Source organism: Aspergillus sclerotioniger, assembly GCF_003184525.1.
Source record: "Aspergillus sclerotioniger CBS 115572 chromosome Unknown BO94scaffold_17, whole genome shotgun sequence".
Classification (NCBI taxonomy): domain Eukaryota; kingdom Fungi; phylum Ascomycota; class Eurotiomycetes; order Eurotiales; family Aspergillaceae; genus Aspergillus; species Aspergillus sclerotioniger.
The window spans coordinates 157,309-183,241 of record NW_020291007.1 but is presented as its reverse complement, the minus strand read 5'-3'; the positions used below and the strand labels follow the sequence as shown (position 1 = coordinate 183,241).

Here is a 25,933-nt window from a genome sequence, read left to right as displayed (position 1 = left end):
CAAACAAACCCGTTTGAGACCCGGCAAGAAACCAGCTCACGATGGCTTCCAACCAACTCATCGTCTGGTGCCTGGGCTCTCCAAGCGATGAATGACCATCGCCATCGTGTCCGGGACGATAATGCCGAAGAATTTGACCATGCAAGGTGGGATCGGCAGCGAGTCACCGTCAGCCAACGCAGCATAACCTTCACAGGAACCTTTGCAGTACATAGATACATCTGGTGGAGGAAAAAGAGGAGGAGGAGGAGGAGGAGGAGGAGGAGGAGGAGGAGGAGGAGGAGGAGGAGGAGGAGGAGGAGAAGGGACAGATGATCACGCTTCGAGCATGTATAGAAACCCCCGAAAAGGGCGGCCTTCCAGATGCCGCCGTCCCTCTTTCTTTCCTCTCCATTCATTCCCTTTCTCCTTCTCCGCTGCTCTCCATTCGAGCCCCTCTCTTTCTCCTAATCGAGTGTCATTGAATCCTACTGTATCGCCTTCCCCCTCCTCTCTGCCTAGAAGCAGAGATCAAGTTCATCCCGCGCGACAGGGAAAGCCCCTCGCGATCGCAGCCGATCTGTAACTCGGGGCGCCTACTACAACGAATGAGACCCCTCCAAGGTCATCGCATCCGAAAAAAGCACCCGTTCAGCTCTCCTTCTCCCTGGCTGTTGTCGGAGATCTGTCTCATCTTGAGCATTGGTATTGGGGGCTGTTTGGCCGTTGGATTGACTATTTACTGCTGGCCATTCCCGGGTGCGTCTCCCGTCAGCCTTGCTACTTACTATTCATCTATCTATCTAGTATCTACTTTTTACTGATCACGATCGGTCTAAGAACAGGCTAAGCAGCGGGATCTCCATATGGACGGCTCCATAATCCGTTAGCGATCTTCAAGTCTCCGCTTGTCACCAAATTAATTCACTAAACCGTCCTGACGGGCCGTGGTTGCCCAAGGGAGACCCATCAGTCACCCACATTCTGTCCTGCATTCCTGGGCTCTCATCCTATTGTTTCTCCCTTGATATGCCTCCATTGTTTCCCCTTCCAAACAACGCAGACTAGATATCTTATAGGCGCATCTCATTGTTAGCCACCACTCCCCCGTTCGTCCTCGGGGTATAACTATCTCGAGCTTAAGTCTTCAATTGTTATTCTCATCAACCAATTCCACCCATGATGCCTTTTTATTCTGGATCGACTCGTTCCAAGAGACCTAAGAAAGATGGGACGGGTAGAGCAGCGTCGATCATCTCGTCCAATTCACATTCTACTTCAAAGAGCTCAAAGCTTTCTGGGGAAAAACCAAAGGTAGACAGCAAGGTCCAATCCACGGTACCAAAGAGCAGCGGATCAAGCACCACGCACCCTGTGCGGCCCCAAGCAACTCAGGCCAAAAATGAATCAGAGCGCAAAGCGCCAAATGTCTTCGAGTACCTCGAGGATAATTCTACAACTGAGGATGATGATGAGGAGGAGGATGAAGATGACTCTTCAGCAGACGAGTATGGACACCACCAGGTCTCCAATAGCCACCCCAAGATGGTGTACACTGGCTCTGCTCGTCAAACCTATCCAGCGGCGGCTCAAGGGATGGACACTCGCAGCCGCACCTCGTCCGTGATGTCCAAGTCCTCGGCGAACTCTCAGAAAACCCCCAGCTCAATTGACATTCCTCCAAGTGCAACCCCTTCACACGTAACGAGGAATAACATCCCTACCCACAAACCCTCCATGGAAGGAGCTTACAGCGCGGTAGGGTCTTTCCCTGAAAGCTCAAACTATGTTGAGAAGCGAAGCATGGACCTAGGCTCCAGGCCGGAGGTTTACTACCCCCGGAACTCTGTCTCCTTGCAGCGGTCACCGTTACCTCCTTCGCCGCCGCGAAGCCCGGAAGATGATCTCCATCGGCCCACTCGACGACGCAGGCGCAGCACCAAATCCTCTTCTACTTCCTCCGGATATGGTCTTCTCGCTTCTCGGTTGAGCTCGGCCGCTGAGAGCCAAGAGCCTCGTATCCCTCCTTTGTATCGCCGATTTGAAGATATCAACCATCGCGTGCTGCTCCATCTTCAGGATGAGATTGCACAAATGGAGGAAGACCTGCGAGTGCTTGACGAATACGAGGAACTGCATCGGCTTGCGGCTGCCGAGCAGGAGGGCACGACAATTCTTCCTGCCTCACGGCGCATGGATGCCCAAGCACAGGTCTACTCTTCCCTTCACTACAGGCGCGAGGAGCTGCTAGGGGCGCTAGCGCGTAAAACAGAGCAATATAGTGAGTATCAGCCGGGCAGTCGATCATATAGGGACTGACCATTTCCAGACAATGCTCTCAGCGCATATAGTAAAGTCCTTCAAACTCTCCCATCTGCCTCTACGAAGGATATCGACACGTACCGTGATTGGATGAAGGAAAAGAACCCTGTCGTCGCCGCTGAAACGCGATTCTTAGACTACTCCAAAGACTTGATCTCTCTAACTCCACACATCACGGCTTCCACCACCTCCACCACGAAGCCTGTATTCTCCGCGATTATCATCGCCTCTGCTGCGGTGCTCCTTCCATTGCTCGCATTCAACATGATCTCCGAGTTCTCCGGTCGAATTCTCGTGGTCGCAGTCGTGGGTGGAGCTGCCTCTGCCATTGCATCCACCCACTCAACGGGAGCAGATCAGATAGTCGACTCTCGAGATGGATGGAGATGTGCGACCATGTATGTCTCCCCTTCCCCTCATTTTCAGAACAACGAAGTACTAATTATCTGTGCCAGATACTTTATGTTCATGACCGCGGCAGCAATGTTCATCCCCTGACCTCAGCAACCATTATGCCTTTAACCATTATGAATCTACGAATTTTCTTGGGCAGCGTTTCTTTTCCCTGAATCTCTTACTCGGCTTGGGAGTTGGGCAAATTGAGACCGAACATCTAGACGAAAGGTAGACGTTATCGACTCTGGATTGGCCATGCAGCCAACATGATTAGGAATACGGTACACCTTTCTGCCATTGAGGGCTTGCTTTTCACGATTCTTTGATTCTGCCTTTGATTCTTGTGATGTATTATGAGAATGTGCAATCATGAGACTGATGTATACTACACTCGTTCACCACAACCCACTAATAATGAAAGAGATAAGCTACCTACCTCCACCCACCCCGATCATCATCCATAACGCCAACTAAATAGATGACCTTGCTCGCTAACCATATGGTAAGCCTGAATTGGATCCTGAAAGACATTTTGACATAAAGTCCAAAAGTAACGAGATGAGAAAGTGACCGGATACCCGCAGGAAGTAAGAGGAAAGACAGGTGATAGGATCCAAACCAAAAAAAAGAAGAAAAAAGAGAAGAAGAAAAGGAGAAAAAAAAGAAGAAAACAAAGAAGACAAAATAGAATAAAATAAAATAGAAAGGAAGTCGCGCGTGGCCTAGAAGCAATAACTAGATGAAGAAGTACTGCTGTACCGAAGCATGAATGGCCCGGGCAACGGCAGGATTGTGCATCATGTTCTCTTGGATTATTGAAGGGTGCATTGAATGTGGAAATCATAATAATGATAGTGGCAATGGCAATGGCAATGGTAATGGTTATAGTAATAATAGTACTCCATTGGGGAGGGGAAAGGAACTGAACTGGAAAGAGAACAGAACAGAACAGGGGGTCAGAATATGAAGCAGATATCCATCCATCGATCCATCCAGCTAGCCAGTCATACATCCTGTGGGGGAATTACCTGTTGAATCTAAAAAGGGGGTCTGTTGTCGCGAGGACGGTGTGTGTGTTTGTGTGTGTGTGTGTGTGTGGGAGGGAGGGAAAGGAAATTAGAAATAGGGTAGATAGTGTTGGGTGTGCCCAGTATCCAAAGTAGACAAGACTGTCCACGCGCCTAGAGTTCGTCATATATTTTTGGGGGAGGGCTTTTTTCTCTCGAGTCGTTTGTCTAAACTTCACTGGTAGGAAGGAACACAGGGCAGGGGGAAAAGGAACAATGGTATAATGTTGACAAGAGGAAAGTTGTAAAAGGTAGATAGTAAACAGAAATGAAGTGCATAGTCAATGGCAGCATTCCTACATCTGGACCGTGGTCTCATCTCATCCACTCATCAAGAAACCGGGGTTCCAATTTGCTTGCTTCCCGGCGTTGCGCTTCGATCTTGGGAGGCTTCACCCCCCGCGGGCTGTGGTGTCGTCGAGCTGGTGCTGTTTTGGGCTGCTGCTAATTGGGCCTTATTTCTTTCCATCATTATGGCTTGCTCGGCTGCACTTCGCGCGTAGGTCATGGCGGCAGCGGAGTTGGAGTACCCCCCTGATGGTGGCGGGGCTTGGTTGGAAGGGTAATTACCATAGGGAGGGGGTTGTTGGCCTGGTTGTTGCTGCGGCATGTACCGCTGTTGCGGGTTGGCAGAGCCCGGGGGGATGTACGAGCCTCGCGGAGTTGCGTAAGGAGGAGGTTTTTGAGGGGAGGCGCTGCGTCCAGCTGCATAGGGGGCGTTATGAGGCGCGGGTTGGCCGGGGCGGGGCGTGTAGGGCTGCGGCGATCCCTGGGCGGCCGGCGGCGGGGGGCCCGGTTGTTGTCCCGGGTATGCGTGGTAGCCGTTCTGCCCGGGCCGCTGGTACTGCGGCACCGTAATGCCCTGGTTGAATTGCGGGCTGGGCTGCGCGTACCCCGGGAAGTAGCCGGGTCTCTGCTGCGGTGTTGATGGGGGTCGCGCGCCTGCGAACGGTTGCGCATGGCCCGGGGTGTATGGCGTTGGAGTCGAGTTCTGCCTTCCTCCGTAATAGGGTTGTGTAGTTTGGAAGGAAGGCTGAGGCTGGGCCCGATTGTTGGCCCCGAAGGCCCGTTGGTTGAACTGCGCCTGGTAGCTACCAGAACGTGATGGCGTTGACGTCCGGTTGGCGCCGCTGGAGGTAGCCATAGCAACTGCGCGCTCCTGCTGCAAAGCATAGTCGTCCTTTTCCATCGTACCCTGGTATTCGGGGTTCTCGACCAGGATCTTTTGGCTGATGTTCAGCTCCTCCAGTTGGTCGCCATCCAACTTGGCCACAGCGTATGGGGGCAGGGTTGCGATAAGAACAGCCAGACTCGACCTAAGGGTTTCGTACACGCTTCGCTCCGCTAGAGACGGGATGTCGGGTCCTCCGATCTCAGGTGACGTTTCCTTGGGATCAGTACCTTGGCTACCAGAGCTGGCGGTCTCGAGGCTTCGGATTCTCTGGTATGAGCTGAGTGTCTCCAACAGCTCAGAAACGTCGCATAGTACTTCTTCGAGGTCTCGGTCTTCATGTTGCCTTTCTGTAGACCTATCGGCATGCGCGATGTTGTCTGCAAAATCATCCGGATTGAACGATTTCACCATCTCTTCTAGAGTGCTTTCGTCAAGCTCGCCAATACTCCCAGGTTGCACCGTCGTTGTGTCTGCCTGCTCTTCTTCGAGATACGGTAGGGAGAGCAGCGTGTTCAAACGTCTAGCTCCACGCTTGCTCCACCACACCAAATCTTTGGAATCGGCTTGCACAACAGCCCCTGAACTATCAAAAGAAGGAGCAAATGACGAGTACACGCCTTGCAAGAGCGCGGCATCTTCGTCAGTGCTCAGAGCAGAATCATCGTTGGGGACTTCCTCGCCCGGTTGTTGAGCAGGCTGTTGTTTCTGCCGACGGTTCCAGGTAGACGGAGCAGACGTGACCCCGCCATACTGGAGCCAATGCCCTGATGGAAGATGCGCAAGACAGTAGTTATTTCGCTCACCGAGGAAAGCCTTGTAGTTCGTAATGGCCTCGAAAGGATCGATCCAGCCGTTGGTAGCGTTGCGACTAGAAGTCCTGGCTTTGCGGGGCGGCTCTAGTTGGGGCAATGTTGGACGAGGAGCGAACACGTCGCCGAAAGTTCTCTTATGCTCGTTGGTGGCGGTCTCTGCATCTACCGGTTGCACCTTGGTGATGGAGATTCCGTTGGGCAAGCCATCCTCGCGTAATGGTGCTTGTACTTCCACAAACTTGTCTGCATTAGGATCATCCGAAGGCAGTGGGACCTTGACAGTCTTTTGCAAGCTGGAGTAAAGCTGCTTCGGGTTGGCAGGGTTCCCGAACAGTGTCAGAGCCAGGCTCTCATTCCGGGTCTCAACATTGGCTGGGGTGGTCTTTGCCGGGGTTTCTCCGTCTTCTTCCGAGGTCTCCGTCTTTATGTTTGACTGGCTCACATGTGCCTGACGAACAAGACTATTCAGCAGCTTCTTGAACGCCGCGATGCGGTTGACTGTCTCGGTCAAAGGCGTCCCGTCAGCCGGAGCAGCCGTCGCTTGGGCTTTATTCCTTTCAATCACAGCCGTAGACGCTTTTTCGATATCGCTCAGAAACTCCGATAGATTGTTGTACCGATCCGACGCAACCCGCGCTTGTATGCTGGAGCTCTCATCCTTATCTCCTGACACCTTCGCGCGTTTCGAGCGTGGTTTTGCCGGGGAAGACGGTAGGGGACAGGACAGAAGATGGAGATCGGCATCGCTCCTGGCATGTGTCAGTGGGAAGCGCTCCCAGTTCAGTAGCGGCGCGTAGCACTCACTTGCTTAGAATTTCAACTAGATTACGCAGGGTCTCTTGTAGCTTCGCTCTCTCTTGCGATAGCGCCGCCGAAGCCCCAGCATCTTGGGCGACCTTGTCATCGTGACTCGCAACGCGCTTTCGCTTGCCCGGGGTCGCCAGTACTGACGATTCGGGTGTGTTTTGAGGTTGTTCGCCGTTCGTGGCCGGCACCGGGGCCGTCCCTCCGCCTTCGTCTGCACTCATGGCCTCGGAGTCGCGCCGTTCTCGAAGTCTTCTTTGACGCGAGTGTAGTGGGACTCTTCGATTGTCTTTTTTTTTCAATGAAGTTGAGGGAGGTGCACCAGGTAATGAAGCCCACCAATACACCCGCAGTCTGCGAAACTATTGAGAAATAAATTGGAATAAAGGGATATAATCCAGGAGAGGGGCGGAACAGTGGCCGGTGATTGAGTGTTCCTTGTTCTCCGAAGCGGATGCGCCAATAGTTACGAGGCTCGATCGAGAAACGGTGCGCTGCAGCTAGGGAGAGTCAAGTCGCGACGCATAGGGCGGTGTCACCACGACGATAGATTGACACGGAGCGACGGGCTCCTTGACGCCACGAAAATAAGTAGGATCAGGGCCAGTTGGGGCGCGGAACTGGGAGAACGCAGGACGGACTCCATCGCCAGGCGGGAGAGCGAGATCCTCCTGCGCGCCATGCCAGAACCGCAACTCGTGACGATCCCTCACGTGACCCCGCTTTTTTCCCCAATCGCCGGTTGGATGCTCCTGGCCGGCTTCCTACTACCAGGGACAAGCAACACCACGTCGAAGATTGGCTGTGCTGTAGCTACTCGATGTCCTCTCTTCATGGATGTCATCGGTCTTGAATCATGTGTCGAGCCGCTCGAGAGTTTCCTCTCTGAGAGCGGCACATTTGTACAGCCGTGTCTGGCGGAAGGTACCGAGGAATAAATGTCGTCTTCCACCTGGTCCGCCGTGCTAATTCTTCAATTGCTCGCCAGGGATATCCTTACCATAGCTTTCCCCGATCAGCAACGGACCCAACTGCGAAACTCTCCCATGGCGTTCTCCCCACCTCTTTGTCGTTTCGGCTGTTAAGCACCTTGGGAGGCCCGGACCATCTCCAGCCTGGATTTGCACAGAACCGGCAACTGATGACCGAATTCCTGGACAAACAATGCGATGCTATATCCGGTGATGACTGGTCTAAACTGCGTCTTCAATCTCCGTTAAATCAGTGCTACAGTCCGTTGGATGCGAGCCCAGACTATCCGGACCCGAGGGTCATAGAAGTTAAGCAGTCCAAGGGAGCGTCCAGGGGGCAGGCTGCCGCAGGCTGTAAAGAACGAAAAGCGGAGGGGCCGGAGAAAGGAGAGAAAAGCGAATTTCATGGAGAAGGCAACAGTGGAGACGGTCTTCATTCGAAACCTCTACGCTTGATTAGGCGCACGAGGTCATCATCAAACGAGCAAGGAACACATCGACGTTCACGGCCAGAGGATGAATTGTCCGAACCACGCAGGCGCACCAAGACAACAAGTTCCACCTTTGAGCCAACACCTACTGAGTACCTGGTTGATACCTTACAAAACGCGCATAAGGCCCATGGCGCCCAAAGCCGCAGCTGGGCGTTTACGACGCAAAATACAGGCATTATGGCCTCTTTGACCCAAAGACAAAGGGACAATTTCAAGCACTATCACCGACTTTCGTTACAGGAAATTGTCGCCGACTACATAGAGTTGGTGGACCCTCTATTGGATCAGGCAAACTCCGACGTGGGCCCTGGTGCGGCAGCAGAGCTAAATGAAGCTCTTCAATTAGCTTTCTGCGAAGATCATCTCAAATATCTTGCGGCACGGCAGTACTCCGCCACTGATGTGGTGGCTTGGGCATGGGTGCTCAAGAGCAGTACACCCTATGAGGCTACTCTTCGCGTTTTATTCCTAGAAGCAGAACGAAGCTCAAACGAAGATTGTTTGATCAAGACGGTGCCCCCTTTTATACCGCTCCTTCTCTTGCGCCAGAGTCTTGATAATAAGGCTTTCCGGCTGCTCTTGATCTATTCGCTACACCTTATGAGCGGCCAGGCTGTCCCGACCACAGACATTGCGATGGAAGCAATGACCAACGACGCTGTCTTTGACCAACACCAGGCGCTCGGCGATACGAAGCCACTGATTGAACCCAACATGTGTGCAACTTATGTGGTTCGCTTGCTCCATCATGCTCGCGAACTGTGGCCACAAGCTCAGCTTACTATTGCCCGCGCATTTGCGTTTTATTTGGATAACCTCCAAAATGGGGGCAAAGGCTGGGCTGTTGCAACAGAGCGGATCAATCATTTCATGACCGACAAATTCAATACCGTGCTCCGGATACTATCGTTGCCCTGCAGGCATGGTCCGTTTACGTCCGCCTCCATCCAGCAACAAGCGCAGTTCGAGCTCCTTCGCGCCATGGCGCGACATCAGCCTGCTTTGCCGGTCACGCGTCGAGGGTACCAGGGCATTGTTGCGGTCCAAATAGCCCACAAGAAGACATTAGAGGAGCGGCAGTCAGCGGAACTAAAAGCCCCGTCGTGGCCCCCTTGGAAGGAAGAGAAGATAGGTTTCGACGTCAAGCGGGGTGTCGAGGGTATGAAAAGCCGAGCGATGCGAGTGCTGTCACAAATGAAAGAGGCAGGTTATTCGCACTCTCGCTGGGAAGATATATCCAGTATCCTAGCAGGCTGGGACACGGACAAAAGTCCAACGATCCAAACAAGATCGTTGACATCTCGCCCGGAGACGGTGCATGGACCTTCCGGGAGCCCTAATCACACCATTTGGGCAGCCCGAATTCGAGCTACAAGGACGGTGCGAGAAGCCTGGGCATGCTTCCTCTCCTATCGCGACCAGGGTCTGCCTCCACGTGGTACTATTTACGCCGCCATGGCCGAGAAACTGATCTTTCGACAGAAAGCTGTCCGCAATAGTTCCCATAAACGCAGCCCAGCATTGCCGGGTGATGGGAAGGAGGTCTTCCCGGAACCTTCGTCTGTCCGGGATTGGATCTATGTCTCCACTGAGCCACCTACGTTAGAGGATCTTCTCCGCGAAATGCTCTCACAGGGCATCCGACCGCGGGGCAGATTCTTAGCCTTACTACTGCGCAATGCACCGACCTTCAGCTCAGGCTTGGACTATCTTTGTTGCAGTGACTTGACAAATGAGCAGTTAGAGGCATTGTGCACCGTCTCAGGACCAAGATGCGGCGACCAAGCGCAAAAGAGCAAGGCACTAGAAAAATTGCCTGACTACCTCATTTCATCCTTCATGGCATTCTTATGCAACTTCTCTACCGTTGGACATCGTAGTCTGGCGCAGCCCGACAGTCGTCTGGGGGATATGTTTCCTATATTACTTGGCCGTCATTCAACGATTTCTTCTTACGCGATCACGCTATTTGCATACTCCGAAGAATTGAAGAGACGCGAGGATCTTCGTCATCCAAAAATTCTGGCGCATGCCATCCACCTTCTACAAGTTCAACATTCACGGTCCCCTCAGACGTGGATTCAAGTCATGTCGGCTCTGGCCCGGGACCGCATTGGGTCTTCGTCTCATAGAATGGGACGCCACGCCCGTTTGGCACTTTCCTGGTATGAAGTTCTGGAGATCGCCAGCTGGATGGACCAGCGTCACATCGAGCTGAGTTTGGAGGGATTCCAGGTTCTCTGCTTCAGCTTTTCACGGGTCGTAGTTGCAGGAGTCAAGCAGCCGGACTCGGTGGAAGAAGGACTTGCGGTAGTCAGCGACGTGGCGCGGCGAGGGAGACTGACCAGTTTCCAGGGTATTTCCACGCGATTCGAGGATATGGTTCAAAGTGGACTCAGCATCCTCAAGACCCGTTTTGATGAGCTTGTTTTCCTGGACCCCAAGACCTCGTCTCTTTTCGAACGGAGCCGATCTTCGATTCAGGATGCCACTGCATCTCAAGTGACGGTGCCATCTTTGTTTCACGTTCCCTCGCCTGCCGTGCTTCATGCGTTTGTGCGAGCGCTCGGGTTTGCTGAGGACACGGATGGCCTGCTGAGTCTGCTTCGCTGGATGCGGCAGTACGAGCTCACGCTCAAGGAGAAGTATGACGAGAATATGAATGGCGAGAGGATGATGCGGCGGATCATTGTTGCCGTCCGCATGTTTCTGGAGGGATACTGGGGAAGGTCACCCCCGGCCTCCCTCGAGTGGGAACCGGGCATGGAGCCGACGCATGATCTGTACGAAGCCGAGGGTCTGGGAGCGTCTGAGGGATCAACATTCTCGGATGCCAGCCTGCAGGAGGCGTATGACATCATCACTACCTCGCGGGTCTGGGGATCGTGGCCGAGTGATGAGGAGGTTTTGGATTATATAGCTCACGGGGAGCAGGAATCGCGCGAGGCCAGCGATCGATTTCGGTACTCTGTACATTAGTGTAAATAGAACTGTAACATAGATAGAACGGGTGCAATAGAGCATCCAGCATTCCACCGCTTATCCGCGGCTTCCCCGCAGCCGCGGATCTTTCAACTTTCAAGCTCTCCCTTCTTCCTCCGTTGCCAACTTGCCAGGCGATTACTTTACAATCACCACAATGCCTCCGCGTCTCCCACTATCTATCTCCTTCCGACCCACCTTCTCCTACCGCATCACGGTCGCGAGATTCAGCACGACCAGCGACAATGCCGTGATCCAGACCCAACACGTCCCCGCCCCAGGATCGGGGAGTATTCGCGTTCTGCTCCTGAACCGACCCAACGCACGCAATGCCATCTCCCGTGATCTGCTCAATGGACTGGCCAAGAATGTCCAGTCGATTGCCGCTGAAGGGGGCTCAGGTCCCACCCGGGCCCTCGTTATAGCCAGCAACGTCGACTCGGCCTTCTGCGCGGGCGCAGACCTCAAGGAGCGCGCGACCATGTCTCGGGAAGAGTACGTGATATCCTGGTGTCCCAAACCCATAGTATACCTCACTAACCATGCATCGATCTTGTTCAGGACAGCCGAATTCCTAACTACTCTCCGAACGACCTTCCGTAACCTCTCGGAGCTTCCCATACCCACCATCTCCGCCATCTCCTCCATGGCCCTCGGCGGCGGTCTCGAGCTCGCTTTGTGCACACATCTCCGCGTCTTCGGCTCCTCGAGCATGGTCGGACTCCCCGAGACAAGACTGGCTATTATCCCCGGTGCCGGAGGTACCTATCGTCTTCCGAGCCTAATTGGCGTGAACCGGGCTCGGGATCTCATTCTCACCGGACGGCGGGTTTCGGGCCCAGAGTCATATTTCATCGGTCTTTGCGATCGGCTCGTGGAGGTGCTCCCGGAGGAGGAAGCCAAGGAAGGAGTGGCGAGGGAGAAGGTCATTAGGGAGAGTATCAAGCTCGCATTGGATATTTGCGAGGGCGGGCCGATTGCCATCAAGCAGGCGCTGAAGGCTGTGAGCGAGTTCCAACGGGGCGAGGAGGCCGAAAACGAGGCGTATCTGGGAGTGATGGGCACCGAGGATCGGTTTGAGGCTCTCAGGGCGTTTGCGGAAAAGCGGAAGCCTGTGTTCAGGGGGCGATGAGGTCGTGTTGCCCGATTACGTGGTTGTAAGCCGACACGCCCAATGGACATTGTGACTCAGGTAGGACAAAGTCGTACTGGAAAAGATTCTAGAACTAGCTAGTTTGTGAGTCATGTAATCGTATCCTGGAATAATTTATGGTTGAGTCCCGTTGGACTGGAACTCTTGTTTCGTATCTTCCGAGTCTATATCATCCAGGGATCATTCTGATAGCCCAGATTAGGTTGCGTTGTCACATTCCAAACCTACAGATAGGAACGCATCCCTGTATGTAGGAAATCTAGGTGCAACCTACGGAATTCCATTTTCCACCATCATACCCTTTTCTGAGTATCATCTCTCCAGGTTACATACCTCTTCTTATCCCAACATGAACAACCAAACTCGAAACAGCCCCATCCAACTGCTCAACCACACTCAAACCCCAGCCACATAATATCCTCATCCGAACCTCTCACAACATATCAACCTTCATTTTATTCAGGCCTCAAGATGAAACGATGAGCGAGTCAACGTGTGTAGTATAGACCCACCCCTCCAACCTAGCAAGAAACCCAACCCTAAATCCAAATATCTAAAATCAGAAAACGAGTACTCAGGTAATATAACAACCATGATCCATCCATGATCCATCCATGACCGTCTCAATAATACTCACCCCCCTCCCATCCCGTATCCCAAACCCGTCCCTCCTCAGCCACACGAAATAAAATACGACCCACGCCATTTAACATCCTAGCAGAGACACACACACATCCGAGAACCAACCCGTTACACAAACCATTTGACTCACTCACTCATCACTCAGAACAGGGATGACATGCCGGGTAGATGATTCGCCAGGATCCCAATCAAGAAACTAGTACTAATCCCGGCAAGTTAAACCCGTAGATAGGTAGGCCACGAGCCCAGGAAACCCCATCCTAGTGGTAAGAGGGTAGTAATAGAAATGATAAATCAGCCGATCGCGAACCCTGGATCCCTGGAACCAACCCTGGGTTTGGTGGTGGGTGGATATCCATCCGCCGCGGCCAGACCCGCTCCGTTGGTGGTGGGTGCTTACTTGCTCCACTGACTGAGTAGACCGGACCGGACCCTGGTCCTGGGGCGGGATAGTCATATTCAGCCTTGTGAGTTGGTTAGTTGATGCTGCGGTTTATTTTGGAGGTTCTGTCTATGGTTGTTGAGGTTGGAGGAGGAGTTGGATTATGTTGGGGTTGGGGTTGGGGTTGGGTTTAACTGGCTGTATACACAATATCTGAGTGAATGAGTTATATTCTATATGATAAAATTATACTACCTTGAAAATTACTTCTCGGTTGTTACATCATACCAGGCAGAAAAGTCCATTGTAGGTAGTAGCCTCGCAAACCCAAAAAGCGAAACCAGGCGATGCGAAGTTGAGCCTCGCATTCTTCGCTAAAATAATATCCCCTAATGAACTAAATCAATGTATAAGCAAATTGTAAGTAATACATACATACATGCATGCATGCATCAGCACAGCCCAGTGCAGATCCGAATCCTCCGGTGCATAGGGCTCGTAGAACACTCAGCCTGTTGAGGGAGTTGACAGGGCTCCCCGAATTGCCCGGCCGGCATGACCTGGCCGGAGGTGGCCTGCAGAACTAACTTTAGTTGCCCGCGTCGGGCGTCACAGCCCCCTCGAGAGGGAGGGGGAGGGGGCCGGGGCGAGTCCGTGGTTACGGGACGGAGAGAACTATAGAAAATGGGGAACTGTAAAAGTAATTTTGATACAGGGTTTACCTCGGTTGGGTTGGTGGCATCATCGTGTCATTATGGGGATGGAGGAATAGCGGGAGATAGTTACAAAAGCTCCAACTATCTATGTACAGGAAAGTGGTTCCCCGCGATCTGCAGGTGAGCTTCGATCTTCCTGGTCAGCGAGGCGGGCGGCATGACCTCTAGTTGGTCAGCCCCCCTGATGTCCACGGGAACTCGAGGAAATGTAAAAAGTAGCTGCATGGAGATTAAGTCGATGACGGGAATTCACTCTGCAGAACCTGAAGCAGCGCCCACAGGCACCAGGCACCCCTCTTGGCCCAGTCATCTGCGGTTCTCATGCTGGCTGCCCCCACCACATAAATACCATCCAGCTGCTCGCCCATGTTGACTCAGTGACCTTCACGCTCCAACTGACCCGTTGTTTCCCTCTTTCCTCCCTCGCTGCTTTCCCCATCCTTCAACACATTTCGTATTAAATCTTCCTCTTAGCTCCATCGCTTCGTCCAAATTAACCACCATTCTCTCGCGCATGGTCGCAATCGACTCGTTCTAGCCTTCCTCTTCAGGAAACTTTGTTGTGTGGATGTGAGGATATCGAGTTCGCTCCCTGATCGGTGCCTGGCTGACTTGTTTCCTCTGATCTTTTAACAGTCGACCTACAGCTCGAGCTATGTCGGACCTTGCCTCCCGTGTGAAGCAGTACGGTTTGACCCAGGTCTACTGTAGCCCCGAAAAGCCGCTGGTCGATATCGTCTTTGTCCATGGTCTGAATGGTCACCCTCACCACACCTGGACTTCCAAGAACAATGGCACCTTCTGGCCAGCCGATCTATTGCCCGAGGTTCTCGGCCCGAACCGAGTGAGGCTCCTGACCTATGGGTATAACGCAAACGTGACTGCCTTCACGGACGGTGCGTCGAAGGACAGGATTCACAATCATGCCGAGACTCTGGCGTCCGGACTCGCGGCCAACCGGAATGTAAGTGTTTTGTCGATTTCACTTACGCTGTGGTGTTCAAAGACAGCAAACTGACGTCTCTAGCTTCGTAACTGTTCGGACAGGCCGATCATTTTTGTCTGTCACTCGTTGGGTGGCCTCGTCGTAAAACGCACCCTCATTTACTGCCGGAACGTGTCAAACGAGAAGATTGAGCATCTGCGATCTGTCTATGTGTCCACATACGGGATCCTGTTTCTAGGAACGCCGCATAATGGTTCGGACGTTGCCAAATGGGGCCTGCTACTGCAGAACATTTGCAGTGCCGTCATGCCGAAGAAATTCATGGAGTCATCCCCTCATTTGGTCAAGGCCCTCAAAACCAACAACGAGACGCTCCAGAACATTAACAGCCTCTTCGCCGACATCACAAGCCGGTTCCACATCTATTTCTTCCACGAAACACTGTCGAGCGACGTGAAAGGGACACGCGAGTTGATCGTAGACGAAAGTTCCGCCGCGCCCTACGCCGAAGGAGTTGAACGCATGGGCATCGAAGCTGACCACAGTCACATGTGTAAGTTCGATGATGACAACTCCCCCGGATATGAAGCGGTTGCCGAAGCCCTGCTGCGGTACTCGCGCGATGCTCCGCACACTATCGCAGATCGTTGGGTTGAAGAAGAGAAAACTCGCCGCGTCCAGAGACAGACCAAAGTCAGAGAAATCTTCGGCCACGGTATGTAGTCCAGGATCTAACCTTAGCTCCACTCCTTCTCAAGAGTAGTACTGACAAATGCAGAGCGAGTAGAAACGGAACAGATAGGGAGGAGCGTTCCCGACCTTCGCTCAATTGGTAGGACACATCTGCTTCCTGACCCTTCATCTTCTGTCACGTTGAGGGAGTATGAGATTGAGGAGCCCCCAGAGTCTTCCTATCAAAGCAAGCATATGTAAATTGGCCTTTTGTGCATGAGATAAAGAATGAAGAGGCAGCCTCGAAAGCATAGGAGAACCCAGAAAAGGCTGTCGGCATATATTGTTGTGTTCTTTCTTTCCCTTTATCTTTCGGGGATCTCTCTTTCTCTGGCGATGTGTTTTGTTTTCTTCTGTTCCTGTACCCTAGTGTTGTGTTTTCTTATCAACAAATTGTCAAGTCAGATCATGCTGACTCTTTCCTCTTAGGTAACTCTGAAATGATGGCCCTTCAGTCTCAAAGAAGGTCGTCCCTTGTATCTAATCTCGGCGAGAGCACCAATTTGTCCCTCTCCCAGTCTCTCCAGAGGGATCCCCTGTTCGTGGTGCCCCCAGGCTTCCATCCGAACGCGACCTTTGTGGGAATGCAAAAGCAACTCGAAATATTGCATTCCAGGATTTTTAAAGCTAAGAAGAGAGCAGAGCGACTCATGGCCGTACTCATCTGTGGAGGTCCCGGGACAGGCAAGTCGCATCTAGCACGCCAGTACGTCTGGACCCATCGAGCAATCTACCCCGGTGGAGTCTTCTGGGTCGATGCGAAATCCCGTCAGTCGACCTTCAAATGCTTCTGGGACATCGCACAGGCTGCCACCCTGACTGATGAGCAAGAGTTTGAATATCCAGACACCGACACGTCTCAGAAGTATGTCGAGTCGGTGCGGAACTGGCTGCAAGCACGAGAAGAATGGCTTTTGGTATTTGATGGAGTTACCTTTAACCAAGAGAACGACCTGAATCACTTCAAACAATTCTTGCCGTTTAATAAGAAGTGCAGCATCATATACACCTCAGTCGACAAAACGCTGAGAAAAAAACAGCGCTTGTATGAACCGTACTGCCTTATGGTACGGCCTCTGCAGGTTGCCGACGCCTGCAAATTACTCTTCGAGGACCTAGGCATCAGGAAGCCTACTAAAGAGCAAATCCGTAAAGCGACTGATCTGGTGAACCATTATGAGTGCCTTCCTCTGGCCATACATGCTATTAGCCATCGGCTTGCCGCCACATCAAAGCCAATTGAGCGGTACCATATCAACTCCCATCTCACCGACGAGAAGCTTGCAGAGCCTTTTTTGAGCATTATGCACGATCTCTACCGTACCGGACACTTTGAGGCTTTGAATCTGATCAACCTTGTGTCTTTCTTTAGTCACCATGTCCCTATCGGTCTTCTCACTCTTGGAATCTCCGCCCTGGGCAAGTGGAACGTGGAGATTCTCACCAGCAGTAGACGTGGCGAACAAGGCGACATCGACACCACTCTCGGAATCCTTATCCGATACGGGCTAATTGAGAGAGTCTCCGACTTTTATGCTCTGCACGCAAGAGCTCTCTCGCCAGTAGCCGAAAAGGAGAATGTTCTAGACATGAAGTCAGTGGCCCCTGACTTGTCGGAGTCGCAAACGGAGAGCAGCCAAGATGCCTTTTTTTCGGTTTATCAGAACTCCGGGACGATCGATGTGATTAAAATCCACAGCGTTGTCCAAGGGTTCTGCCGCGACGAGCTGAAAATCATGGACGAGGAAGAGAAAAGTCGATTCAAGGCGAACGGAAGCAATTCAGATGCCAGCTTCTATGAGTCATGGCTAGTTGTCGCGACCCGCGTCCTATGCACATCCTATGAGAATGCAAAGGTCCGAATGGACCGCGCTGACGACTGCGGCTTGGTCAAGGACTACCGCGAATACGAGACCCACGCTTCGAGATTGGCCGAGAACATGCCCAAAAGATCCTCGAGAGAGCCAGCAATACTCCGTGACGCTCGCAAAGAACTGAAGCAAGTAATTAAAAGTATTGCAAACGAAATCGACCGGATATCGCCCAGTTCATCGCAAGAATCTGTCCGCAAACAGAGGTCTGTCTTTGATCGGTCAAGCGGCTCCTCCTCGTCGGTGCCTGAATCCGCAAACGAGGAAGGACGATGGGACTGGAGCGAGTTGACAACGCCCAAGGTGGAATCGCCGCAGGAGATCAGTAACCCTCAGCAACGTGTTAATCTCAAGCCATTTTTGCCTCATATCTTTAGGGAGTCCAGCCTGGATAAAGACACCGGATATGAAAGTGACAGGGAGAGCGCCCACGCGGTTACCCGAACTTCACCTGCGCTATCGCAAATGAGCCAGCAAGTGGAGACGCCCAAATTATCTCAAGCAGCCAGTTCTTCGCTGCCCATGGATGACTGGGGCTGGAATGTGGTGGTAAAGAAGCATTCGAAACCTAAACTGAAGGATGAGAAGCCAAAGCAACGGCCAAGATTCCCTCGAAACATCAAGGGCTCCCAGCCGGCAGCTCCGGTCCTCAAAATCTTTCCAGTCGAAGGGAGAAGTGCTTCGAGCAGCACTTTGGGTAAGAGTCGGAGAAGCTCGCTCGCCTCTGCATCGGAAGCACTTACGGCAGTGCAGCTCTCCAGTCCTCCTCATTCTCATGACGACCTCACTAAGCGAGTGCCAGGTCGACCGTCTGTGAACAAGGAGAATACGCCAACCTATGCCACGGTTGCAGCCAGACACACGCAAGACGAGGCTTGCCCCCCAAAGCAGCGATCGTCGTCAACACCCGGTGGAAAGACCAGGCCTACACTGCTCTCACTGCAGAATAAGCCTTCGGCTGATTCCTTGCATAGCCGGTCCAGCAATGCACATGCATCGCCACTCTCCGCGGAGTTCAAGCCAGACCGCATGACTCAGTCAACGTATAGCGAGCCTGATCAAGGCTACCTTCAGCATCAGCTAAATGCTCTTGATCTGGGAATAGCACAAGAGCCCCGGTATCGGTCCCGTCACTTGTCCACAGTGCAACCAATAGCACCTCCAATGGGGGATATGTCTGCCAGCACGCCTTCGATTCTCACATATATCCCACAACCACCTCCGCTCCCATATGAAGGAAACATTGAAGTTGCAGTTCCTCGACGTGTAGGTGTGGCACAGCCGAGCCCTATCGGCGCGTCGACGGGCAAGGCGAGACCAGTCACCCACCCATCTGCAATTATGCCAGGCATCTCGCCTCCAGGTTCTCTGATTGCCGATCCGCCTGCTGGGTATGCCTCCGAGCCGGCCCTTGAGGCTATGACGCGAAACCCATCAACACAGTCCCATCAGTCGTGGTCGACGGAGCCGATTCGGTATCCGTCGCGGTTCTCTCCCATGCCGTCTACTACGCCAGTACCCGGACATCCTTCCTTGGTGAGTGGTCTACCACATGTTATGCCACCGCAGCAGACGCTGTCCGGAGCAGGAAGCTGGATCGCGGACATACCGCAACAAGGACAACCACCGTCGATCATCGGTGCCCGTCAATCGGAAATAGCCTATGCTGCCCCAGCTCAACTCCGACCTATGAATACACTGGAGAGCCAGGTCGCTACCATGGACCCTGTGTGGGCGGCCGAGCCGGCTCCCACTCTGCACTTTGGAGGACATCGCGTGAATGTGCGCGACGCACGGCAGCGGCTGGGAGGACGTGTTCAATATCCCACACATCTTCCGCCCACAGTCCCAGGATACCCCATGTATCATCCAAACTTATCGGGGCCGCTGATCCCGCACGAGCTGGCAGTCCCAGTGGCGGGAACACACGGACTGCGAGTACGGAGTGGCAGCTCACCTCCTCGCCCTGACTTTGACGGACTCAACATGGATTTGTGAGGAGCGACATGAAAACAGAAACTGTCCGACACCCACCAAGAGAAAGGGAAAAGAAAGAAATAAAGAAAGAAACTGGAAAAACTAAAAAGGAAAGTGATAATGTATGAATGGTAACGAAGTGACGGATTAATTGGACGATAACACATGCATATGGAGGTTTGGAGTTTCATCCGGGTTCTCAGAAATATGCATTCCCAGGAGCATGAAGAGTGGATGAAAGCATTTAAAGGTGTTGGTAAAAGAAAGATATCATAATACAGGTGGGAGCATAGCATTTGGCGTTGTCAGTGTTTATGGTGTTGATCGGCAACGCGTCTGAACGAATCATCTGTCGTCTGCCTCTGTTTCTTTTTTCTTTTTTCTTTTTTTTTTTTTTTTTTTTTTTCTTTTTCTTCTTCTTAGGGGCACCGACCGGGGTTCCAGCCTGGCCCTGCATCGAACGAGAACAGGAGGGAGATGTGAACGACTCAGCAAGCGGATCACCAAGCCCGGGGAAGAGTGATCTAGAAGAGCGGATAGAAGGCGAGAAGGAGACTAAGGAGGACTAAGGAGCGATCTGCACAGTGTGGATCGGACATGAACTGAACCGAGCCTTGGTCACGATTCCCGCTAACCCCGATCGGGCTCTGCAGTGACAGTCCATCGACGTAAGAGATACATAACCGTGCTGGCTCTGGTGATGACGTCTTCCAACATGCAAGCCTGTTATAAGGACTCACTCTCCCTACAACATGGATGTATTTCTTCACAATTTCAAACATTGGTTGACCAATATAGAAGACCAAGTCCATTCAATTAGCTGAACTACTTCCTCCCATCCTTTTCTTACCAATCCCACCGGTTGACTATTATTCAACTCACCATGTCTTTCCTCACCCGCCTTGCTCCTGCTGCTCGTACAGCTTCGCTGTTACTCAGGCCCACCACCACTCCAGCCCTCTCCGTGGGAGCCGCCCGCTCAATCTCCGCCAGTGCTCGCCGGGAGAAGGGACCCATTGATGCCACCAAGGACACCCTGAAGAAGGCCGACCGCACAGTATCGGACGCCGCTGTGAAGGGCATTGAGGTTGGTGGTACGTATAATTTCCCTCGTGTGCCACATATCTGCTCGTTTAGGGCTCATGACTCATGACGAACTGCAGAAAACGCCGCCGAGAAACTCAAGGACACCGTTGGCAAGACCACCACCGATGCCAAGGCCAAGTCTCAGGAACTATCTGGAGATGCATCAGAAGTGGCAGGCAAGGGCAAGGGCAAGGCCGAAGAAGCGCTAGGCGAGGCCAAGGGCAAGGCCTCGGAAGTGGCTGGTGAAGCCAAGGGCAAGGCCAAGCAAGCTGCTGGACGGCTCTAGATGGAGGGTGGAAATACCTACGCACACTTGATGACCTACATGAAAGCCCCAAAGTGGGAGTCATAAATATGTATTATTATAGTTAATTCATTGGAATGAGTGATCATAACCAGCGTTTGGTTTTGTAGATGAATTTCGTCATGAGTTTTGACCAGCGGATGGCAGCGGCTGCCGACAGCATTGCGCCACCCGAATGGAATCTGGGGTACAGAAGGTTTAATCCTGTTTATCTTCCATGGATCAGCGAGGGACCTGTATAGCTGTTGTGAGATGATAAATAAGAGTTCCATCATTCTCATCGTCATCCTGACGGGCGAAGGAACAGCTAAGTATCTAGCGCCGGCGGGGCTACTGGATAACTACTATTTACTGATTAAGAGTGTGAAGAATCCCCACTTGGAATCCGCCGGCGAGCCGAGGCTTTTGGGCCTCGTCGGGGTATTTCCCTCTTAAGGACTCTCCCCAATCTCTTCTTTTGCCCCCGTCGATTCTTCGTCTTTCGTCTTTTGTTCTTCTATCCCTTTCCCCTATCCGGGCTCGATCTTCTGGTCGTCATTCTTTTTTTTTTTCTTGAGCGTCACCTCCTTTCGGCTGCTCTTTTCTGTCTCTTCCTGTTCGATTGATATATGCCACGATGAGCAAACTTGAGAACCCCCTCCGCCTATTAATGGCAGTTCTCATGCGAGTGCCCCTCATTCTCAAGACAATCCTCCTTCATGGCATCCGTCTCTCGCCTGTCACCGGAAAACAAGATTTGCGCACCGAGTTGACCGTCGCCATCATTCGCTCGATCATCGTCTTTACCTCGCCAGTCGGCAAGCAGCAGAAAGACAGCTTGCGGGACCCCGGTATCAGGGGTCCTATGTGGGTGTCCAAGGTCACTTTTCCTCGACCGGAGAATAATGTCCAAGATGCGGTCATCAAAGCGATCGAGGACCTGAAAGTGGGTGACGAGACATACAATATTCCAGGAGTCGTGCCAGTCGAGGCCGAGTGGACGGGATATCGCAGTGGTGTAGGTAAGAACGCGCCTCAGCCGAATATCTCAGAAGAGGCCAAGTATGAGGAGCTGCGGAAGGAGTCCAAAGGGGACATGGTGATCCTGTATCTTCATGGGGGCGCTTACTTGTGAGTTGTCACTTTTGCCACATAGGCCATGGAGTCTAACACCATCTAATTTAGCCTCATGGATCCTTGCACCCATCGCCCGGTCGTAACCCAACTGTCGAAGCGTACAGGCGCTCCAGTCCTGTCTGTGCGCTACCGTCTCGCACCCCAAAATCCATTCCCTGCTGCTCTCATCGACGCCCTCGTTGCATACCTATCGCTTATCTCTCCACCTCCGGGCTCTCTCCATGATCCTGTCCCACCCAACAAGATCATCTTCTCTGGCGACTCGGCCGGAGGCAACCTCTGTTTCGTTCTATTGCAAACCCTCCTCACGCTCCGTCGTGTCTGCCCCACCGTCCACTTTCACGGACGAGACATTCCCATTGAGCTCCCTGCCGGTGTAGCCACCATCTCCCCCTGGTGCGACGTCACCCGGTCCATGCCCTCTGTCACTCATAATTCCGTCTACGACTTTCTCGACCCTCCATCCCAGAACCCAGAGGTAGCTTATCGCCCACTCGCTGTTCCCGAAGACGACGTCTGGCCTGTCAAACCACCTCGCGTCGATCTCTACGCGAATGCCAACGCCCTTCTTCACCCGCTCGTCACCCCGATCGCCGGCCGCCAGGAGATTTGGAAAGGTGCTCCTCCGATCTTCATTGCCATGGGCGAGGAAGGTCTTTCGGACGAGGGTCTGGTTCTTGCCCGCAAGATGCACCGCGTGGGTGTCCCTGTCATTGTCGAGCAATTCGAAGGTATGCCGCATTGCTTTGGGATGATCATGATGGGAGCCCCCGCTAGTCGCCGGCTCTTTGACAGCACTGCGCAGTTCTGTCGCGATGCCGTCGCGGGCAATCTCACAGCTGCCATTCCCACGTCTGGGAATGTCACCTTTATCGGGTACAAGCTGCGGTATACGCATGAGATCCCCCTCGAAAAAGCCGTTCCCTTGACAGATGAGGAGGTCGATGAGGTCTTAGAAAAGAATGCCCAGTGGCGACTAGAGGGAGAAAAGGAGCTGGAACAAGAGTGGCTTGGGAAGGCGAAGCTCTAACTTTTCTTCCTTTTATATAAGCGTTAATACTGTGCAAGTTCGGCGTTGGATTGTTTTACTTGCTATACCCTATTTTGTTTTATATAGACTGTATTCATTGTATACTAGTATTCCTGTATAGATAGACATGCACATGCAAACGATACTGTACATACATAGATAATTATCACCATCTTCACATCCTTGAATATCCAACATCCTAAAACAGAAGGATTCCCAGTACGATCGATGGCCCCTATACTAAAAATGCAATATAGCCTACTTATCCTCTCCTATGAGAATAATCCATGCTTGGCTCCTCAACCCCGTCTTTTTAAAGTGTGGATCTTCTTGGACCAACAATGCAATGTGGAGAAAGCATTGCCGTAAAATAGCCGAGTTCTTCTCAAGAACGTACACCTGAGAGTGTCCAATTGGCGGAGAGTATCCTAGTGTCCATTTCTTCTCATGAACCATCTGTCGAAGTAAACCCCGTATCGTATGGTCATATGTGCTCATAAACGCATCTCTTCCCAGATCGTACATGTACTGAGCGATTAGCTAGTCAGATTAGTATGCTAATCTGCTTCCTGTTAACCAGTCAATCAGATTAACTGATTGAACTGCAAGAAATGTCATCTGATCCTCATTGGCCTCCCTTCTGTACTCGACTATCCACTATGTGGACGCTACCCACGGCGTCTTCAACTCTCTTACCCACCGTTATCACTCATAATGATAGGATCCGGGCTCTTATTACACCCATTCTCATGTCCAGAGATGAAATAACTGACATGGTCGAAAAAAGACCCTAGATTAAAGCGCAGTACTAGAATGATATCAACTATTTGAAATCGTTGGGATTTTCCATCCCCTCGTCGACATACATGGAGGAGTAGATCCTGCCCTGGGTTTGCTGTTACATGAGCAAGGCGGTTTTCTTTCGAAATTATACTTAACCTATAAGTATTTTCGAAATGTTCCCTTTTGCTTGAGATTTGGATACTAAATACCATCATCACAGTCTCTATAAGGAAAATGAATCAGTCGTATAACTAATAACTGGTGGCGAAGTGCTCTGATGATAGGATCCGTAAGTTCGGATTTATGTCCGCTGTATGGCTGTGAGGTATTTGACAGACCTTGGCTTGGCTCATTGCATTTGGGGTTGTTTTTTTTTTTTTTTTTTTTTTTTTTGGATCGGGAGCAGCTCGTTCGTGGATTGTATCAGCTGACCGGTTGGTTTCTGTCGCGTTCTCTGTGTTTAGTATGGGACAGAATGAGGTTCATTAAGTAGTTGATAGCGTTTAGGGGTTGTTCGTACACCCGTACTTCGCAGGATTTCAATTTGATGAGTGCGTATCGGGAAGGTTGGGTTGGATAAGCCAGTCTCGAAGATGTGTCCTGTCAGAGTTGCTCATCGGTGGGGTGGGATATCGTAGCTTGGGGGATAGAGATGTTTGTTAATTAGGGTTTGGTAGGGTTGTATGATGATGATGGTAATTTGTTAGGGGGCTGTTTCGACTTGTTGATGGAAGAATAGTAGATATAGCACTGGGAATGGCTTTTCTATTGAGTGAGATAGGTTTGGACTGTTTTATGATTATCATAGTAGAGTTGTATGACATGGGAAGGAAAGAAAGAGAAGGAAAGGGAGAGCCAGTTCTATCTTACTTAATCCTCCTGCCTATCACTCTGATATCAAGATGTGAATCAATATTATTGACTACTATCTATTTACTCAGATCCCTTATAGTATTCACAGACCACCGGAAATATTCAAAAGCAACAATTCCTTAATACGTCCAGCCTGAAGTATCACCATTCCAATCTGAACGCGCCCACCTGTCATTCTTGGGAACTTTGACAAAATCGAACCGGGGCAGCCAGGAATCATTCCATTTCAGTGGCTTGATCTCGTCTCGAAAACCTACTCAGGTTTTATGTATATAAACCACAGACAGGTTAGTCGACCAATTCATGAATATAAAACCACCACGGGGAAAAATAGTAGCGTACAGCGTCAACTCCAAAGACCAAACCAGATTGACTGCTGCAGCAGAACTAGGCCAAATAACTATCTTTGTGGATTTGCTAATTACACTCTAGTTAGCTAGTCCCTCCGATACAAGATACACATCCATAATCCAGATAGGATATACTCACAGAAAAGCTCCCGAAAAGCCCGCCGAATCTGATCACGCTCCTCCCTCTCCAAAGTCCAACACACAGTCGCCTTTCCGGAATGATCACCCAATTGTATTCCAGACAGCACTTCATACGCAATCCACGTAAGAATCCCACCCGGAACAAGTCCCGAGCTATCCTGCCACCCCTCTTTATAACCGAGGAGTCGAGGTGCAAGCTTCATGCCTTCTTTGGCTTCAGCTTTCGCGAGAATTTGATAAGCACGTAACTATCTAGGCTTGAATTTCACGGCTTGCTTGGCGCGAGTTGCGGGGTCTTCGATTTCGGTATTGATACAGGGGACTTGCATGTCAAGCCGTATCATGGCCTGTTGATGAGGACTTTCAGTCTCGATACATGATAGTAAGATTGAGGCATAAGAGTAGGCGCGTTGTTTGGCCTCGTGTAGTTCCGTTTGGTGGCTGTGCTCTTTCAGAATCTCTTCTATCTTCCATGTACTTGGTTGAGGGTGGGAGAGGGTGACGGTGTGGCCGGGCTGGATGGTCGGCCGGATGGTTCCCTGGCTGAACCAGGATCGTGGAAATGCTATGATGTGATGCACTGTGTGATGTGAGGAAAGCAGTTAATTGTGTGTTGGCGGCTGGATGGCGAGGAAGCGTGATGAAGGGATAAAAAGAAGGAGAGAGGGTCGTCCTTGCCTATGCCCGTCCGTCACTCTGACATCTTCGGTGTAATTTGACATATTTCTCTTCTGGTATTCCCACCAGGTAATGAAAGTATGGAAGTGCTGCAGCTAACAATGCACTGACTGGGAAGAGCTAGGCCGCGGGTTCTTGCAGATCAACGATAA

The 25,933-nt window shown here is 51.8% G+C and overlaps 8 protein-coding genes across 8 annotated transcripts; 6 read left to right on the top strand and 2 right to left on the bottom strand.

Annotated features, from left to right (window-relative positions):
• Positions 1-862: 862 nt before the first annotated feature.
• Positions 863-2,975, top strand: BO94DRAFT_101928 (uncharacterized protein). Its single transcript, XM_025605461.1, has 3 exons — positions 863-2,260; positions 2,309-2,699; positions 2,757-2,975. Exons 1-3 carry the CDS (start codon positions 1,159-1,161, stop codon positions 2,797-2,799), a joined length of 1,536 nt encoding a protein of 511 aa, XP_025466454.1. The 5' UTR covers positions 863-1,158; the 3' UTR covers positions 2,800-2,975.
• BO94DRAFT_101929 (uncharacterized protein) lies at positions 2,976-3,902 on the bottom strand. Its single transcript, XM_025605462.1, has one exon. The coding sequence runs from the start codon at positions 3,707-3,709 to the stop codon at positions 3,152-3,154; it is 558 nt and encodes a 185-aa protein (XP_025466453.1). The 5' UTR covers positions 3,710-3,902; the 3' UTR covers positions 2,976-3,151.
• On the bottom strand, positions 3,903-6,916 carry BO94DRAFT_101923 (uncharacterized protein). Its single transcript, XM_025605460.1, has 2 exons — positions 6,555-6,916; positions 3,903-6,499 (listed from the first exon to the last, which is right to left on the bottom strand). Exons 1-2 carry the CDS (start codon positions 6,776-6,778, stop codon positions 4,096-4,098), a joined length of 2,628 nt encoding a protein of 875 aa, XP_025466452.1. The 5' UTR covers positions 6,779-6,916; the 3' UTR covers positions 3,903-4,095.
• A 417-nt stretch (positions 6,917-7,333) lies between these two features.
• On the top strand, positions 7,334-11,041 carry BO94DRAFT_518616 (uncharacterized protein). Its single transcript, XM_025610041.1, has 2 exons — positions 7,334-7,478; positions 7,543-11,041. The coding sequence occupies exons 1-2, from the start codon at positions 7,392-7,394 to the stop codon at positions 10,996-10,998; spliced, it is 3,543 nt and encodes a 1,180-aa protein (XP_025466451.1). The 5' UTR covers positions 7,334-7,391; the 3' UTR covers positions 10,999-11,041.
• Positions 11,042-11,124: 83 nt separating this feature from the next.
• Positions 11,125-12,290, top strand: BO94DRAFT_536081 (putative mitochondrial methylglutaconyl-CoA hydratase (Auh)). Its single transcript, XM_025611936.1, has 2 exons — positions 11,125-11,496; positions 11,563-12,290. Exons 1-2 carry the CDS (start codon positions 11,159-11,161, stop codon positions 12,131-12,133), a joined length of 909 nt encoding a protein of 302 aa, XP_025466450.1. The 5' UTR covers positions 11,125-11,158; the 3' UTR covers positions 12,134-12,290.
• Positions 12,291-14,549: 2,259 nt separating this feature from the next.
• Positions 14,550-19,441, top strand: BO94DRAFT_598263 (LipA and NB-ARC domain protein; the record flags this gene model as incomplete). The annotated part of the gene is made up of 5 exons (XM_025616285.1): positions 14,550-14,858; positions 14,922-15,562; positions 15,650-15,721; positions 16,036-19,071; positions 19,150-19,441. 5 exons carry the CDS (start codon positions 14,550-14,552, stop codon positions 19,439-19,441), a joined length of 4,350 nt encoding a protein of 1,449 aa, XP_025466449.1.
• Positions 19,442-20,303: 862 nt separating this feature from the next.
• On the top strand, positions 20,304-20,792 carry BO94DRAFT_547120 (uncharacterized protein; the record flags this gene model as incomplete). Its single annotated transcript, XM_025613316.1, has 2 exons — positions 20,304-20,514; positions 20,584-20,792. The coding sequence occupies 2 exons, from the start codon at positions 20,304-20,306 to the stop codon at positions 20,790-20,792; spliced, it is 420 nt and encodes a 139-aa protein (XP_025466448.1).
• A 374-nt stretch (positions 20,793-21,166) lies between these two features.
• Positions 21,167-23,100, top strand: BO94DRAFT_536078 (alpha/beta hydrolase). The gene is made up of 2 exons (XM_025611935.1): positions 21,167-21,920; positions 21,975-23,100. The coding sequence occupies exons 1-2, from the start codon at positions 21,427-21,429 to the stop codon at positions 22,954-22,956; spliced, it is 1,476 nt and encodes a 491-aa protein (XP_025466447.1). The 5' UTR covers positions 21,167-21,426; the 3' UTR covers positions 22,957-23,100.
• Positions 23,101-25,933: the final 2,833 nt, after the last annotated feature.